General features: G+C 42.9%; 1 protein-coding gene across 1 annotated transcript in view; it reads right to left on the bottom strand.

Moving 5' to 3' along the window:
* SLIT3 (slit guidance ligand 3) overlaps positions 1-17,104 on the bottom strand; it is an 818,102-nt gene that overhangs the window by 186,098 nt on the left and 614,900 nt on the right. Inside the window, exons 8-9 of the mRNA XM_069102723.1 lie at positions 15,442-15,513; positions 9,674-9,837 (exon numbers count right to left, since the gene is read on the bottom strand). Coding sequence (XP_068958824.1) covers positions 9,674-9,837; positions 15,442-15,513 — 236 coding nt within the window. The remainder of the gene's footprint in view (positions 1-9,673; positions 9,838-15,441; positions 15,514-17,104) is intronic.

Genomic DNA, 17,104 nt, shown 5'->3' with positions numbered 1-17,104 from the left:
TCTCTCTGTCTCTCTGTCTGTCTCTTTCTCTCTGTGTCTCTCTGTCTACTTCTGTCTCTCTCTCTCAGTGTCTCTCTCTCTGTCTCTCCAAATATGTAAAGAATGGTGGTTACCTCCCCTCCCTTTCTTACTCTTCTACAGCTCTTTTAACTGGTCCTCACATGGTTTGATTTCCTTTGCTGTCCTTGTCTCCCTCCTTTGTGTGTCACATAGCTTGTCATAGTCTATTCTAAAATGCGATGTTCATCCCTGGGTCTGACATTCTAGGTATGGTCTGACCAGGACTCAGCACAGAAGCACTACCATCTCCTTTATTCTGAAAATTATACAGTATTCCTTCCACATTATGGGGGTTAGGCGTGCTGTGCCCCTGTGATCTGGAAAATCCATGTCAGTTTTTTTGGCCCTCTCTTTGTACCAGAGAAGAAGTCTGAATTTTTTCTTTTTCTTTTATGAAGTGTTTACAGTACCTTATTGTAAAATTTGGGTTAAGTATTTGGCCATAGGCTCTGTGCTGTCTGCTGGCCTTCCTTTGTCATCTGAGGCTTCCACAAAACTCCTCCCAAATTCCTGTTTAATTTCTTATGTCAACCCACGATATATTAAAACTGCAATGGGGAAAGTTGCAATGTGGAAAGGATAACTATCCTTCTATTTTTACGGCATTAAGAGCCCACTAGTGGGGTAGGTGGCACAGTGAATAGGGCACTGGCCCTGGAGTCAGGAGGACCTGGGTTCAAATTCAGCCTCCAACGTTTAACACAAAACTAGCTGTGACCTTGAGCAAGTTACTTAATCCCAATTGCCCTACCTTCCCCCTTCCAAAAAGCAAAAAAAAGATCCCACTAGTTTTTTTGGGGGGCTTTCCATATCATCCTGCTGACTCATACTAAACTCATGGCCAATGTACACATAATGTACCTTTTAGGCACATCTCCCTTCGCTTATGTTTGTACAGTTGATTCTTTTGACCCAAGCATAGGTTTTTACATTTATCCCTATTAGCTTCGTCTTGTTAGTTGCAGCCCACTGATACAGCCTGTCAAGATTTTTCAGGGTCATGATTCTGTCATTCAGCGGATCAGATTATCCCTCCCTGCTTTGTAGTTGTGTTCTATATGTCAAAGTGCAAACACAATTTTGAGCTCTGCGTCATCTGCAAACTGCATCCACACACCATCTCTGCCTTCATCTAAATCCCTGGTAGATTTGAGGAGATCTTTCCCATTTGCTTTTGCCTCAGGGAAACTGACTTCTTTGGGGTCCCAGGAGCATATTTCAAATGGGTGGTCACCTCAACACTCAGAGGGACGCTGCAGCTCCCCTGTGATGACGGGCCACTTGGCTCATTCAAGTGAGGGTATCCCATTTCATGGCAAGATATGACTGGTTGAACTAGATGTCCCCAGAAATGAGAGAGGGTTGTCTCCACACCTTGAAGCTTCCCTCCACAGGGTGTAGTAGAAAATCAGTGGACCCAGAGTCAGGGAATCTGAGTTCAAATTCCAGCTCTGCCACTTACTATCTACCCTCTTACAGAGTCTCAGTTTCCTCATCTGGAAAATAGGGAAAGGATGAGCACTACCTAATTAATGTATGTAAAGTACTTTGAATATCTTCAAGCACTATTGAAACATGCTATATTACTGTTACTAATAATAAGGATGGAATAAGATAATTATGCAAAGTGCTTGATAATCATTAAATTGTTATATAACTGTGAGCAGAATGGGCTTGGGGAAATGAGCATCCCTGGTTGACCAGATGCTATTGCTTAGAGGTTGGGTTCAGGTGTTGACAGGGCAGGGGGTGGGGTGTCTGGAGGCTAAAAGGGAAACTGTTTGCAGAGCTCTGTGGAGCTCCCTCTGGCACCCCCCCCACACACTTCTGTGGTGAGGCCAGGAGTCCATGTAACCCCTTGATCTCTAACCTGCCTCCCAACATCTTGGGCCCTGCCTAGTCAAAGCTCCCACTCCCGCCTGTGGGTGGCTGGAGGGAGAGAGGAAACTTCTAAGGAGGACAAAGAAGCACTCTGTGGTTCTCTTCCAGGTGGTGACCCACCCCAGAGCTATTCTTCAAGGGGAAGTAGGAGATCTGCCTTCCTCCCTGACATGTTGCAGAGCCGCAGGGCAGAATAAGCATCAAAGCTCAGGAGCAAAGTCTTTTATCCAGAGAGAAAAAAAGAGATTCCCACACTCCTTTGGAGGAAAAGGGCAACGCAAAAGGAATGAGCTGCCTGGTAAGCCCGTTCCACATGTGTATACACTTCTTCATCAACTCTCATTAATCTACCGTATCCTTGTGTGAACCAGCTTCGTAGGACTTCCCCCCATCTCCCCCCACTCAAAAGCTGCCCTCAACGAGAGCTGCAACTAGCAGACGCTGTTAGCATTGAGAGCACTTGTAATCTTTCTAAAGACTTCCTTTTGCACATCTCTGTGTATCTACGAGTATCTATTCTTCAGTTCTTCATCTTTTAATGAGCACCCAAGGTACCTGATCTTGGGAGCTCTTTCTATGCATCTGAACACCACCCTTCCACTCCGCCACATCTAGAACCCTCTGGCCATCACGTGGATGGGGTCAGGACATTCATAGCGTACCTGGCATCCTGCCATGGGCTAAGTCCCCTAGCACCTCTGGATGAGTTCTGAAATCATATTAAAACATAAAGAAAAGTGGGGCAAAACATTCTTTCTCCTGGAAGCAGCTATGCCTTTCCTGGCCTCCTGTTCAAACTCTAATAGCCCTGGCACAATATCCTGAGAACAGAGAACAGTCCAGGGAGAAGAGGCAGCTGGGGTTTTCCATGGGAACTGCTTACTCCTGATAATCAGAGGGAATTGCTCCCAGGCCAAATGAGCATTTGAATTGGGGAAAGATGACAGGGGATGGTTTCCAGATCAAACCTCTCAATTTGGAAAGTCATTGCGGGCATCTCACTAGGTAGCACCTCGGCTATGCTAACTCCATGACCCTGCTCTATTTTTCTCTACTTTGGCAATGAAATAGACCCAGCTGTGGGCTGGGAAACTACCCCTTCCTATGCTTCCACCTCATTTTCCACCCTGCAAAATGGGAAAAATAATCCAAACGGATCCTAAAGTGTGTGTGTGTGTGTGTGTGTGTGTGTGCTTTGAATCAAGCTGAGGAGCAATGAATGCATGCTTATCTAGTTTACTGGGGATAGTAGGAATTTAAATCATAAAGTATGAGCCAGAAGGGACCTTAGACCATAGATTGTCAGGATACAGGAGATGGAATGTAAGAGCTGGAGGGACCCTCAGGGAGTATCTTGTTATGGTACAGCTGGGTGATGGAGGGATGGATTCTGGACCTGGAGTTAGTTAGATCTGTGTTTGACAGACACTAACTAGTTGTGTGACCTTGTACCACTCACTGAACTTCTGTCTGCCTCAGTTTCCTCATTTGTAAAATGAACATAATAGTAGCACCCCCCTCACAAGGTTATTGTAAGGATCAAATTGTATACACACAAGCACACATATATGTGTATATGTATTCACACACAGACACACGTATATATGTGTGTATATCTATATATTTCTATATATAGTGCTTTGTAAACCTTAAAGTGCTATCTAAACATAATATCCTCTCATTTTATGTACAAGGAAAATGGGGCCTAGAAAAACAAATTGTCCAAACACTTGGGGGTAGGCACTGTAGCCATCTCAAATGGACCTCAATGGACATAAGCATTTACACCCCAGGTTTACACACAGCTCTCTCATCTGTCACTGTCTGGGCTGGAGGGTGACCTCAGAGATCAATTGGTCCAATCCTTTCAATTTAGAGAGGAGGAAATTGAGAGTCACAGATGTGGTTAAATGACTTGTTTGAGTTCATATAACTAGTGGCCAAGCTACTAACTTGAAATCAAGAAGACCTGAGCTTCAATCCAGCCTCAGACACTTACTAGCTACATGACCCTGGGCAAGTCACTTGACCCTGTTTGTCTCAGTTTCTTTATCTGTCAGATAAACTGAAAAAGGAAGTGGCAAACCTGTCTAGCAGCTTCGCCAAGAAAATCCCATGTGGGGTCAGCTATGGCTAAAACGACTGAACAACAACAAAGCTGGACCAGAACTCAAATCTCTTGGTTCCTAGGAAACTCTGAGTCTGAGTCTATAGATGGCTGAGCAGACAGCAAATACCCCAAACTGCTCTCTTTTTTGCTTTAGGATTAAAAACGTCCTTGGCATCCCAAAGGACAGAAGGAGTAGGCGGCACCGAACAGTCTACACACTGGCGGGTATCTAAGCTCTGTGACTCAGGACCATAGAGTCACTGAGTGTCAGAGCTGGAAAGGCCCTTGGATTATTGTCTAATGGTCCCATCTTTTCACTCTGCACACTGGGATGATTGAACCCTTTTGTTGCATTATAACTCACTTTCTTTATTTCCTTGTTTGCAAACCTCATACTGTGGTGTGCCCAGAGTGGAGAAATCTATAGGACCCATGCGTGTACAGAAATAAATTAATTCCTGTTTTCAAATTAAGCGTCCCCATTGGCCTCTGGCCTTTCAAAAGCCGACAACGGATTGCAATGACAATGGCGCCGGAGCAATTATGGAAAGAATATAAATGAATATGATTTAAATGCCAGAGGCATTATAAGTTTGGAAATGGCTAAATAAACCTAATAATCTTTTTCTTGTGATGTCCAATTATAGCGCATTAATTAAAATCTACCAAGGAGGCTGTACCTAGTCAAGGTTCACCTTCTTAATTCTTTTTAGCCTTAGTGTCTGGTCTCAGGAAAAAAATGAATAAAACACACACAAGGACATTGCCTATTCTATTTTTATCAATCAATTAATCAATCAACAGATACTTACTGGGTACCTAATATAGGCTAGATCCAGGGGTAGGGGGATGTAAAAAATTATATGATAAGTCCCTTTTCACAAGGAACTTAGACTATCTAAGTCAAGGAGACAAGGTAAGACAAATATCTATAAAAAAGAGAATTAAAAATGTAAGATGGTTTATGATAAGTGCCAAAAGTAATCATAGCCTCATGGATTTAGAGCCAGAACCAACTTTCATCTACCTTAACCTCCTAATTTTACAAATTAGTTAATTTTGTACTCCTCCCCCCAGCCCCAAATCAAGTGACTGGCCCAAAGCAATCTAGCAGATCTGAGATTAGAACTCTGGTTATTTGGGGGCGGCCAGGTAGCACAGCGAGTAAGAGCACTGGCTCCAGTGTTGGGATGACCTGGGGATCGACTCCGGGCTCAGACACTTAGCACCCACCCAGAAATAACTGGCTGTGTAACCTTGAGCAAGTTACTTAACCCCGATTGCTTTAAAAAAAAAAAGAACTCTGGTCATTTGATTAAAAAATTCACTATTCTTTCCACTGCTTAACATTGATAATAAGTGCTCTAAGAATCTAGAGAAGGAAAAGAACACGGAATTTCAAAGCTATGAAGGACCACAGAGATAATTTAGTTCAATCTTCTCGTTTGTATCTAAGGAATCAAAAATGCTGAAGGTAGAAGTGACCTAAGTAGAATCTGCCCAAGAACATGGAGTCTTGACTTTGCATTTTTAAACTACAACTATGGGAAAAAAGATGGGGATTCTCCTGGAATAAAGCGCCCAGGAAACCTCATACATGGTCCCCATTTATGCCCTTTAGGTAGGTTTCTACTAAAATCATTTAGGATAGGGTAACAAAAAGACTTGTAGGTCAGATAACATTGGGGTTAGTCCTCAAGGCATTGTCTATTTTTCATGTCCCTTTGACAGGAGAAGACCCCCTCCTCAATGGTAGGATTTAGGAGTGGTCCTTCCAAAGGGCAGAATCTTCCAATGTTCATTCTAGTCCTGGAATCTTCAGTTTCATCTTTAACTAAGAAACATCAGCAAGGAGTTTCCTTTAACTTCATCTGAAGGAAGCCAAACATGGAGAGTGGGGGTGGAGAGGGTGCAGAAGGAACACCTGGACAACTGTAAAAACTCCTTTAAAAAAGGAAGAGTCTGAGACAGCCTTTCTGCCAACCCCCAATCACCTCCCCTGACTACATAAAATAAGTACCTTTAAATGGGAGGTTGCACTTGACAGGGGGACTGGAATTAAAGTGAAGTGCTCTGTGAGCAAATTTCTAGGTTGACTAGAGATAAGAAACTCACATTCTGGGCTTCTGAGTAGAAGAGGTCAGTCACCAACCAGACTGTTGGACTGAATTCAAAGAGATAACAAGAACACAGAGAGGGGAGGGACCTGGCAGACTGAGCAAGATAAAGCTTTCTCCCTATCTACCGAGTAATGTGTGAGGTGAATTTCTCATTACCATGTAAGGGCTCAGGGTAGTTTATTCTGCTGCAGTGATGAGGGTTCCAGGGACAAGACAACACTCCTGGGACGGCTTAATTGACTCTCCCAGCTCCCATCCCCTTGTCCTATCAGATGCCCCTGACAGAAGAGAATGAACTTTCCCAGAGAAGTTCTGTTCTCCCTGTTCCAAAAGGAAATCTTCCCCAGTGAAATGTTAGTGGAGCGTTTGTGGTTCTGAAGGCTTTAAAAAAAATCCAACAAACCTGAACCCTCAGCCTCTGGTGGTCCATTGCCATTAAGGCCGATAATGCTGTCTTCCCCCAGTCTGCCATAGCTGCCATTAACTTTGAGCTCTACTCAGAACTGTCATTGAATTTTTAACTTAGTTCTATGTCATGGCCCAGATCTCCTATTTTCACTTGCATGCTCCTTTGTCACCTTTTTATGCCAGTCCATTTCCATCACCCTTAAAAAGCACTGAGAGAATTGTAAGTATCTGGTCTGTATAGAATTACCAAGATGTCACACTGCTTAATTTAGAATCCCTGGGAAGGTTCCGCAGGTGATAAAGTGGGTATTGCTTAAATGTGGTCTGCAGCTGAGAAAAGGTAGGATTAATACCCTCCTGGCATCTGGGGTCTAAGAACTTAATTCTCATGTGCTAAAGAGTCACCTGGCTTAGTTATCAAGGGGCTATATGGAGAAGCTCATGAGCTGGTAAGGTTAATTACTATGAGTAAGGAAGGTAATTATAAAGCTCGTATCTAGACATCATCATCATCATGCCAAGACATCTGTAAAAGGAGGAATGCTCACGTTAGAGACTTGGGAGAGCTTGCTTTTCATTCCGGTCTGGGGACTCTCCCCACAGTCTTTCCCTGTGACCTGTGGCAGTGATAGAGTATGCTGTGATGGAAAAGCTGTGAGACTGACAGCACAGTGTTCATCTGATTGTGCTGTATTAAATTTGGCACACTACCATAATGATGTGTTTTAACATTCTCTCTAATTAGTTTTTCTCACTAGCCCTTGTATGGTTTCTGCACTGTATAATTATTTCTTTCACTGGCACTTATGTAGATATTGTACCCTTTACCTAATAATTACTGTAATTATAGTGACTATATCTGAATTTGATGCCTGTGTGATAAAAAGGTTTTATTATATGTGTTTGATGGGTAGTTATTTCTAAGTGGGTGTGGGAATTACTAGTGTCTACAGGAATTTATTTAGGTGGTGCTATGAGAAATGTTAAAATCTCTTTAGAGATTAGACATTTGATGAAGCTGATGGCACTTAAAAAGCAATTAGAAAAAAGATTTTTGTTTTGTTTTTGTCTGGACATTTCATTGGTAAGGCATTCTTGGTGTGGAAATTCCCCCCACTGATGCAATTGGCTCTCTCAGGAAGTAGGCACTTAATAAATTCTTATCGATTGATTAATTATCTATAACTCGTAATCTTAAAGAGTGGCCTGAAGGTACAGAGGATAATTGCCTTGTCCACGGTCATATAGCTATGAAGGGTCAGCAGCTGGACTTGAACCCGGGACTTCTTGGCTCTAAGGCTGGCCCTCTATCCACTATGCTCCACTGAATTAAGTGTAAGCAATGCAATAATCCATGTTTCTCTGTATATTATGCATGGATCTACACTGAGCTTGCAAAGAACAGATAATATTCCTGCTTAAAAAAAAGGCACTTTGTAAACCTCAAAGAACTACCTAAATGTGGCTGTGGTTATTGTTATAGTGACCACTCCTCTCAGTGCTTAGTGCAAAAGCAGTAATGACCCATCCTAATAAGATCGTTTCTTGTCTAGGTTTGATTGATCCCATTCATGGATAAGCTTCTTGGTTCTGCTTTTCCAGCCCCCACCTGGCTTATTCATGTGGCTAACTCTGTTACTCCTTTGCCAGGTCTTAGCTCCAAGAAACTAGGGATTGTTAGAGAGAGGTAAATCAGAGATTTACTGGATTAACTGGAAAGTCAACAGTATCTCACTATCAAGTACTCTGGTTTTCAGAAGGGACCTGGAAGGACCTTTCCCATAGGGGATGGAAGCTGCTTGTGAAGAAGCAGCAGATGACGGCAATGAGTTCAAAACCAAACACCAGAATACTTTTTTTTTTTAAAGCCACCTATTTCTAGGAAGACTTCTCTATTTGACCCAGAACCACCTACTCTTTCCATACATTGAAGCAATTTTCAATAATGGATCTAGATAGTGATTCATTACTTATATATCCTAGGTGCATTTTGCATTTATTGTATTTAATGTATCCATAGAGAGCTGCTGGATTCATCTTTCTGCCCTCTACAATAGAAATTCCTAGAAGATGGGAACACATCTAATAAACTCTGTGAAACCCACTGTGCTGTGTCATACTCTCTTTCTTGGGAATGCTTCATAAATTCCTCCAATGCCCTAAGAGATCTGTGATCTCATTGAAATGGGCGTACTCTTTCCAGTGACATAGGGCACAAAACCACTATTTAATGACTGACCATACTGTGTGATTCTTGTCCATATTCTTCTCTAAGTTTTCCACAAGGAACAATTCTAAAATTAATAACGGGGTTTGATCGAAGGTCAGAGAAAATTCCTCAGTTTCCATTACCAAATAATGAGCTTCTTTCTTGTCTCCCCCTCCCAAATGTACAACCTTTACAAAGCAAAGTTCTCAAAGTCTGTAATGGAACTGATGCAGCATTTTCTTTTTTAGACTGGACCTACAATTACATTGGCACAGGAAACTTCCAGTGGGGAAACTCCCTTTACCAAAGCCCATTTGCAACTGTTCTAGAATTAATTTATGGTTCCAGAGAGTTGTTTGGGGACACAGAGATTGTGACTTGTCCAGGGTCATGCAGCCGGTATGTATCAGAAACAGCAGCTAAGTGGTGCAGTTTATAGAGCTCTGGGCTTGGAGTTAGGAAGACGTATGTTCAAATCTGGCCTCAGTTGTGTGACCCTGGGTAAGTCACTTAAACTCTGTCTTCATCAACCATAAAATGAGTATAAAAGCACCTACCTTGTAGGGTTGTTATGAGGATCAAATGACATGGTATTTGTAAGAAGTCTTTAGGACAATAGTGCCTGGAATATAAGTAGGCACTATACATAGTTGGAGAAGGAAATGGTAAACCACTCCAAGAAAACCCAGACACAATTGAAATGACTGCACAACAAAATTATAAATGCTTGTTCCCTTTTCTTCCCTTCTCTTATTTTGTAGAAGACAACAGGATTTCTACAAAGTGCTATTACAATTTTCTCCGTGTCTGTGTTTGTCTAATTCTAATATAAAGGCTAAGGGAGATAGTGAGAAATCGTGGGAGATGAGAAGACAGCACCCTCACCTGTGCACACATATTCTTTCTTCTGAACATCAGCTACACTGAAGCCCCTCAGGTGCACAGGAGCCATGCAAAGGGTGAACTGGCCAATCGACCTCCTCTGCCGTAGCCAATCAGAAAGCCAGGCCAGGCTGCAGTCACAGTACAGGTGATTGGAGTGGAGTCGCCTGCAGAGAAGGCAAGGGAGAGAAACATGTGGTTGAGCCAGATGGAATAGGGGGAGGGGAACCTCAAATCACCCTCCTGGCCAAGTCTCAGGAGCTAAGCTTTGGGCTGAATAGGGCGCATCTAAGGGGAATGCACAGAATCCACTGTCCTGAGTCCAGGTGGTTAGAATCTCTGTGGCACCTTCTCCCATTACCATGATGTAGTTAATTTATGAGCTTGGAAAATCTGACAAGCAGGGAGAAAACATTTGCCTCTCTGCTGCTAAATCATTATGCCCTTGGTATAGAAATGGAAAAAAGCTCTGGAGGACCAGATGCTGGGCTAGGACCTCTTCCATTCTTCTCCCACCTTTTTTTTCCCCCTTAAATGTCTTTTAAAGCATCTAAATTTGGCACAGATTGCTTGGCATTCTTGGGATCACAACACAACCTTCTCACCATAGAACTGGGCAGTATAAGACAAGAAAAGGGCAAAAATGAGCATTTTTCTTATTGAAGAGTCCCTTCTTCATCCTTGCATTTTCTTAAAAGGTATCAAAATGAGATTCTAATTTGTATAGAGGCTCCTGTTAACCACTCCCCCTTCCCTACATATTTCCTCCTTCTCAAGTTCAAAGATATCTTGAGTTTTTCCTATACTGCTTATCTTAAGACTTCTCTATTGGAGCCTATAACCTTTCCCATTCACCCTCTAGTTCCTAGGATTTGGGATGATTTTGCCGTGTCTGTGGGATAAGAGGTGGGAGTGGGGTGGGGTGAATGCCACCTCTTCCCAGTGAGGGAGCAAGGCAGAAGGGCTGTATGTGTCAGGCTTAAAGCAAGGTCACATTTAGTCAAGTGACTTATATCTCCACTAACTGGAGGCAAAGCACTGGGCATCTATAGAAGTTTCTAAAGTTTCCACCAAAGGGCCTTTCTTTCACTGGAGTGAGAAGGAACTGAGGAGAAATCTCAGATTTCTAACGGGTCATTCCAAATGTCTCTGGGTCACTAAAAGCAACATTCTAATGGTGGCAGGTGAGTTTTGTTCACGTCAGCTAATCAAAAGCACAGGCTCTCGATCCAAGTTTCCAATGTCTAACCCTGGAGATGTTAATCAATTAAAGGTATCTCAAGACTTTTAATTAACCCACGAGCCAAGACTGTTAAGCTAAGCTAAAGCCGTTGCCTGAAGGACTCCAGACAACCCTGTCTGAAACAGGGCGGGCTCAAGGGCTCTCCAACATACTTCACTGACATCAAGTTCAACAACGTTGCCTGAGTGCAGTCAACTTCCACTAATGTGCCAGCAGAGACAAACGTGCAAGCTGCAATGATATATACACATATATACACACACAGCTCCTGTCACTTTCAATCCTAGGGAGAACCTACTCTATCCAAAGCTCACAGCTCAAGCAGAGACCACCTAACCCCTCCCCAGTGAGCCCTACTGCTCCAGACTGGGCTGGGCAAGAGTGCTGGGACCACAACTCTGTCTGTGGGTTTTGGAGCCAGCTCTCAATGCCTGTGATTCTTCATTTTGTCACACTAACACACTTAGAATAATATATTATGTGTATTATAATTACCCACGTATATCTTATTCCCCCTGCTGTCTCGTAAATTCCACGAGGGTGAGAACAGTTGCTTATCTAATTTTCATATCTTCTCCCACCCCTTGCACCAAGCACAGTGCTTATAATATAATATAATAATTAATAGCTGCTTGCTAAATTTTATTTGAGAGCTCAATGTGCAAAGGGAAAGGATGGCTTTAGTGATGTGATGGTGGAGTTGCAGTTGGTATTCAGGTGCCTCTCACAGATCCATGCATCCAGCCTGAGCATAGTCTTATCACCAACTGCATAATAGGCATTACAAACTGGACGTCCCAGAAATATCTCAAACTCAACACTTCCAAAACAGAACTCATTATCTTTCCTCCCAAACTCACTCCTTTACTCAATTTCCCAATTTCTGGCAGGGGTACCCATCATCCTCCCAGTATCCCAGGATCATAACCTTATCTTCTGCCTCTCAAATTGTCCCCACACACCCTTGAGAACAGGCACCGCTTCATTTTTGGTTTTGTATCCTTAGTGCCTAAAAATAGTGTCTGGCGCACAGAAGGAGCTTAATAAATGCTTGTTAAAATGAGATACTATTTGTAAAGGACTCATCATAGTGGCTGGCAGATAGTAGGTACTTATAAATGCTTTTCCCCTTCCCTCTCTTTCCCCTTGTTCATTGATTCTGAAATCAACATTCTTGATGGGATGGGGGAAGGAATGAGATGTCTTTTCATTAACTGAACACCTTCACGTCCGTAGAGAGACTTTTCCTTTTCCCTTCTCTTGCTATGGCGAGTCTAGTTAGGAAGGCTATTTGTACAAGTTCAAATTCTCTAGCCCAGAACCTACTGACAACTACGTTACTGTCATGGAATGGTCTGCTGGAACCATCAGCAGGGATGGAAAATAATCAGAGTGAAACCTCACTCAAAAATAAGTCATCCAGGACAATGAGAAGCGCTGGACAGGCTTCAGCTAGACTTGGGGCCAGAGGCATTCCTTTGCACTTTACCGACCCAAAGACCTTTCCGTCAGAGTTCTATTTGGATTTAGAAAGGGGATTGCCTCCTGCAGCCGTCACTTATGACGAAGGGGCTGCAGAAGATTCACCGTTTAAGAAATGAACTCTGAGCCCGCTTGATAAGCATAAATAAAGTCATCTGAGAAGGAAACAATAACAAAAAATGGAGAGGGGGGATCGATGCAGGCTAATTCTTGTCAGTTCTAATCAAGGGTATGAGATCAATGCAATAACAAAAGAAGGTTTATCCAGATTCTTACTGAGCTGATTAGAGAATGGAAAAAAAAAGGTGTCTAGAGTTCTACAACTGTGTTCATCCCCATCGCCCCACTCCTTTGGAAGACCCCTGTCCCACTGGGCATTTTCTTTCAAATGTACATAGTTATTTGTCACTATCAGCCTGTCCCTCTATGAGCTTCCTCAATTCCCCTCCTCCCCCTTAAAGGCTTATAAAGCACTTTCTACTTAAAAAAAAAGTTTAATTACCACCCCCCCCCCTTTTTTTTAAAACAAAAAATGATTGCCACTTTCCGATGCAATGGGACCTTGCTATATGACAAATAAATACAGGCATATTATAATAATATTTATTTATATATTATTATATATAATATGTTATATATTATATATAACATATGTAAATAAATACAAATCAAATCAACATATTGGCCAAGTCTGTAAAGGTATGCCTCATTCCGTATCTACTGTCTAACCAACTCTTTATCAAAAGGCACCATTTTGATACTTTCAAAAGGGATCCCAAGGGAGCCCCCCCTCCCCTCAAATGACATTAAGAGCCAGCAATGAAGGTTCTGCCTAAAGAACTGGGGTGGTGGGTGGGGTTAATTTCTTCCTCTATGAACTTTACCTGTCAGAGCTAATGGGCCAGCCTGGCCTGACTGATTATTCCAAGCTGCCCTGAGTGATCCAGTTTGGAAGGTGGAATAGGAGGCACCAGAAAAACAACGACAAAAAAGCTTTAATATTAAAGTTAAATGATCACGAAACCTGCCCCTCAATGTTGCCAGGAATGTTTCTAACAATCCTGAGCTAAGGCTGAGTGTGTGTGTGTGTGTGTGTGTGTGTAATTATTTTAATGGCTTTAAATAATTTCTGTGAAAAGTAATGACAGGGGTGATGATCAGCATAGGTGGATTGGTTCCTAAGGGTCTGGCATCGAGGAAAGAGTCAGACAGAAAAGAGCTGGGCCTCCCATTCTTTGGCTCTGTTTATTGGGCATGTGCTCTGCTTTTGATGGTCCTTCTGCTACTGATGAAGCAGATGGATGGTAAAAAGAAGAAGTAAAGCATTGCCATCCAGCCCCAGCCTCCTCTCCTCACGTGGCCCCAGCCCTTGTTGCTTTCCTTTATTTATACACTGAATGGTGGAGGTGGCTGACCAGTGAGTATTGCTGTGCGACCATTAGCTGACTGCCACGGTGCGCTCAATACTGATGAAACTACCTTTAGAAAACATAAGGTGAATGAATAAAAATGCCAATTTATAAAGGTACCTTTTAGCCACAGATTCAAAATTAAATTTCCAGCAAATCCTTTTAGAGAGGGGTCAGTGTTCATTTTCAATAAAATGTGGTTCTCTGAATTCAATATAAAAGCTTCCCTTTATAAATCCCATTTATGACTTCCTTCCCTTCTCCTCCTCACCCCCTCCTTCTGCACCATCTCCCCCCCCCTTAATTACAGAGAAAAGGGGGGGGATTAGTCAGTGCACGCCTCCAGGGAGTGATATACAAAGCCATCTCTGAAATTAAACTAAAAGAAAAAAATGGCCACAGACAGGCAGCTCGAGGAATGGGTGAGATTGATTGATTGATCTGAAATCACCAGACGAGAATTCTGGAATATCAGGGAGAATGACAGCAGCCACAAACTCAAAGGTCTCCTCAAAACAATGTACCAAACAACTCTGGGCTGCTCCCCACCCCCCAAGAAAACAGCCCTGGCTTCTCTTAATGCTACTCCTTAAAGGACAACAAAGGAGAGGAAGTATAAATCACTGATTATCAGCCCACAGGAATCAGCCTGCCAATTTCTGCAGGTGAGAGTCATTTTTCTTCTATTCAATTCACTTGTCTGGGGAGATCTACACTCCATCCCGCAGCAGCTCACTGCTTCCTTCTCCAAGACACAGACTGCCTTCTTCATTCACTATTTTTAGGATTTGCTTTAGCCCTTGGAGTTGTCCCAACGAGCTTCTCTTTAAACCTTCATCTCTCGCATCTTCCACACATTTAAAGGAGGAAGGAAAAGAATATACATGCAGGAATTTATGTTTTATTTTGCCAATTACATTGTTACATGAGTGGCTGTAGGAAGAGTTTGGGAAGCTAGTCTGGGAACGGAGCCAATCTTTAAAATCATTGACTTGCAGAATGGAATCTCAACTCTCTGGCTCATTGCTCTTCTTAGGAGGCAGGGGGATGGACGAATTGGCTTCATTGAGGTCCCAAGGAATTCTCAAATCTCCATGGGTCCACATTCAGTTTAGCTCAGGTTGATTCATCAAGCAATTATTAAGTGCCTACTGTGTGCCTAGGGATACAAAGACAGAAATGAAACCACTTCTGTCTTCAAGTGACTTGCATTCTCCTTGAAACAATAATCTGGTTGCTTCGTGCTTTTGCTGAGATTTCTGGGTAAAAGATTCAATGTTCTACTGTACTTTGGCCTTGTGTGTGTTTGGCTAAAGTCTGTTGCCAAATAGCTCAATTCTATCCACTACCAAGACCCCAGAGAAGTTCCATTTCTGCAAACCAGCGTGGTCAGTCTTCTAAAAGGGTCTTAAAAGCTAAAAGTGTTGGGGGAAGTTTCCTATTTTACTGAGGGGTTCATTGTTCCCATGTTTGGCACAGAGACGTGCCCTGAGGAGAAAGCCTGGGTCTACTGAAAGCATGTAAAGGAAGAACAACAGAGTTGCCAGGTATACCATTAGAGGCTCTTGGAGGCTCAGGAAGCAGAAGCAGGCAATGGGCATGAAGGGGTGGGATAAAAGCACGAGGGGAATACTTACAGGGTACGGATCTTTGGCATGTGGTTGAAGCTGGTGACCGGGATGCGGCTGATGTTGTTGTTGTTGAGGGTGCTGTTGAGATAGAAGAGGAAGAAAAGCTATCACTAGGTGATCAATGGATCTGTGTTGGTGGGCTGAGGCAACATCGGCACAGGCGAGGATTACAAGAGCACCCATAAATCAGCAGCCTGTGATCATAAAGAGGGGGGTGGGGAGCCGCCCTCACTGGAGGGAATCAAATAGCGCCTATCGGTGACAGCAGAACTAGGAATGGTGAGGCCAGCTCTAACTTGGCCAATCCAATATGGGCTGTCACTCAATAACCCAAAATGCAGAGGAGTGCCATCAAATCTTTCACTTCCCCAGGTGGACAAACCCTGCTTTCCTCTCAGCACCTCTGGATTCCATCTGAATAGTAAAGCACTCTGTTGGTCTCTTTCTCTCTAATTTTGTAATGAAACACTGATCTAAATCAAATGCCACCTTTTCCATGCAGCCTTCCCTGATTCCCCTGATCATGAACAATTTTCTCCTTTGACCTTAAGGAACACAATAGCAAACTTCAAAAAGAAAATTAAAGACTGGATCTCCCTGTCTTGCCCAGGCTGGAAATGCCACGTCCACTTAAGTCCCACTCTACTGCTGATATTCACAGAAGCTTTGACCTTTTCTGGTTTTCTGACCTGGGCTGATTTCATCTTCCTTATTCAGCTTGGTGTCCCCCTCTGTTCCTGGGGATGGTGTGAGGGGGTGGATTGCCCTCGGTGCAGCTATGATGCAGTGATCACAGGTGTTTGCCACCAGTAACAATAATAAGTTTTTTAACATTTTTAAAGGAAGCTATGGACATATAAAAGAGTAACCACTATGTAATTAATAGGAGATTAAATTATGAGCATAGATGCCTAGAACACATGTCATTATAGGATGAATATACTAGAGATTATAGGATTATAAATTTAGGGCAGGGAGGGACTTTAGCGGCCATTGAGTCTAATTTCTTCATTTTATAGATTAGGGAATTGAGACTGAGGGAATTTGGGCGACTTGCCCAGAGGCACACAGGTAACAGGTGTCTGAGGCAGAATTTGAACTCGTCTTAGTCCAGTGGAAAGATATCCATCCTTAAAAATTCTGAGCCTAGATGGATGGACCTCTTAGGACAAACCCTGAGCTCCCAGCAGGCGAACTGCAATCCCCACTCCCACTCCCTAAAAGGGGAGATCCCAGGGAGTTTGCTCGGAGTCAGGGGAGCTGATTAATATTTTCTTCTATAAACAAACTGGCTGTGAATTGTCTAGGGCAGGCTGCCCTCATTTGTATTGTTCTTAATTACATCGATGCCTTCTTGGCAGATGAGAAGCTGTAAAGTTCATCAAAGATTCCATGGGAAATGGAAATTAATAAAAGAGACAAAAGCAAAAACCCTCTGAGGGGCAGGGTCAAGTGAGAGAGAATCGGGTTGTTTGGATATGGGAAAGAGGAATCCATTTCTGCCGCACTCACCCATGGAAATGACAGCTCTGAGACTAACACTATACCCTCACCCCTATCCCTCCTGCCCAGTCCCATGGTTTTTTTTTTTCAGCTACAAGATGCAAAGGAGTTTGAAAAATAAGGCTGTGGATATAGCTTTTTGGCAGAATTTCCTCTGTTTACTCTC

This window comes from Petaurus breviceps, unplaced genomic scaffold (genome assembly GCF_028583685.1).
Source record: "Petaurus breviceps papuanus isolate PSGF00001 unplaced genomic scaffold, PetGlider_PUasm1.0 551, whole genome shotgun sequence".
Lineage (NCBI taxonomy): Eukaryota > Metazoa > Chordata > Mammalia > Diprotodontia > Petauridae > Petaurus > Petaurus breviceps.
Note: the sequence above shows the minus strand (reverse complement) of the source record. Positions and strands in the feature narration are given on the sequence as shown.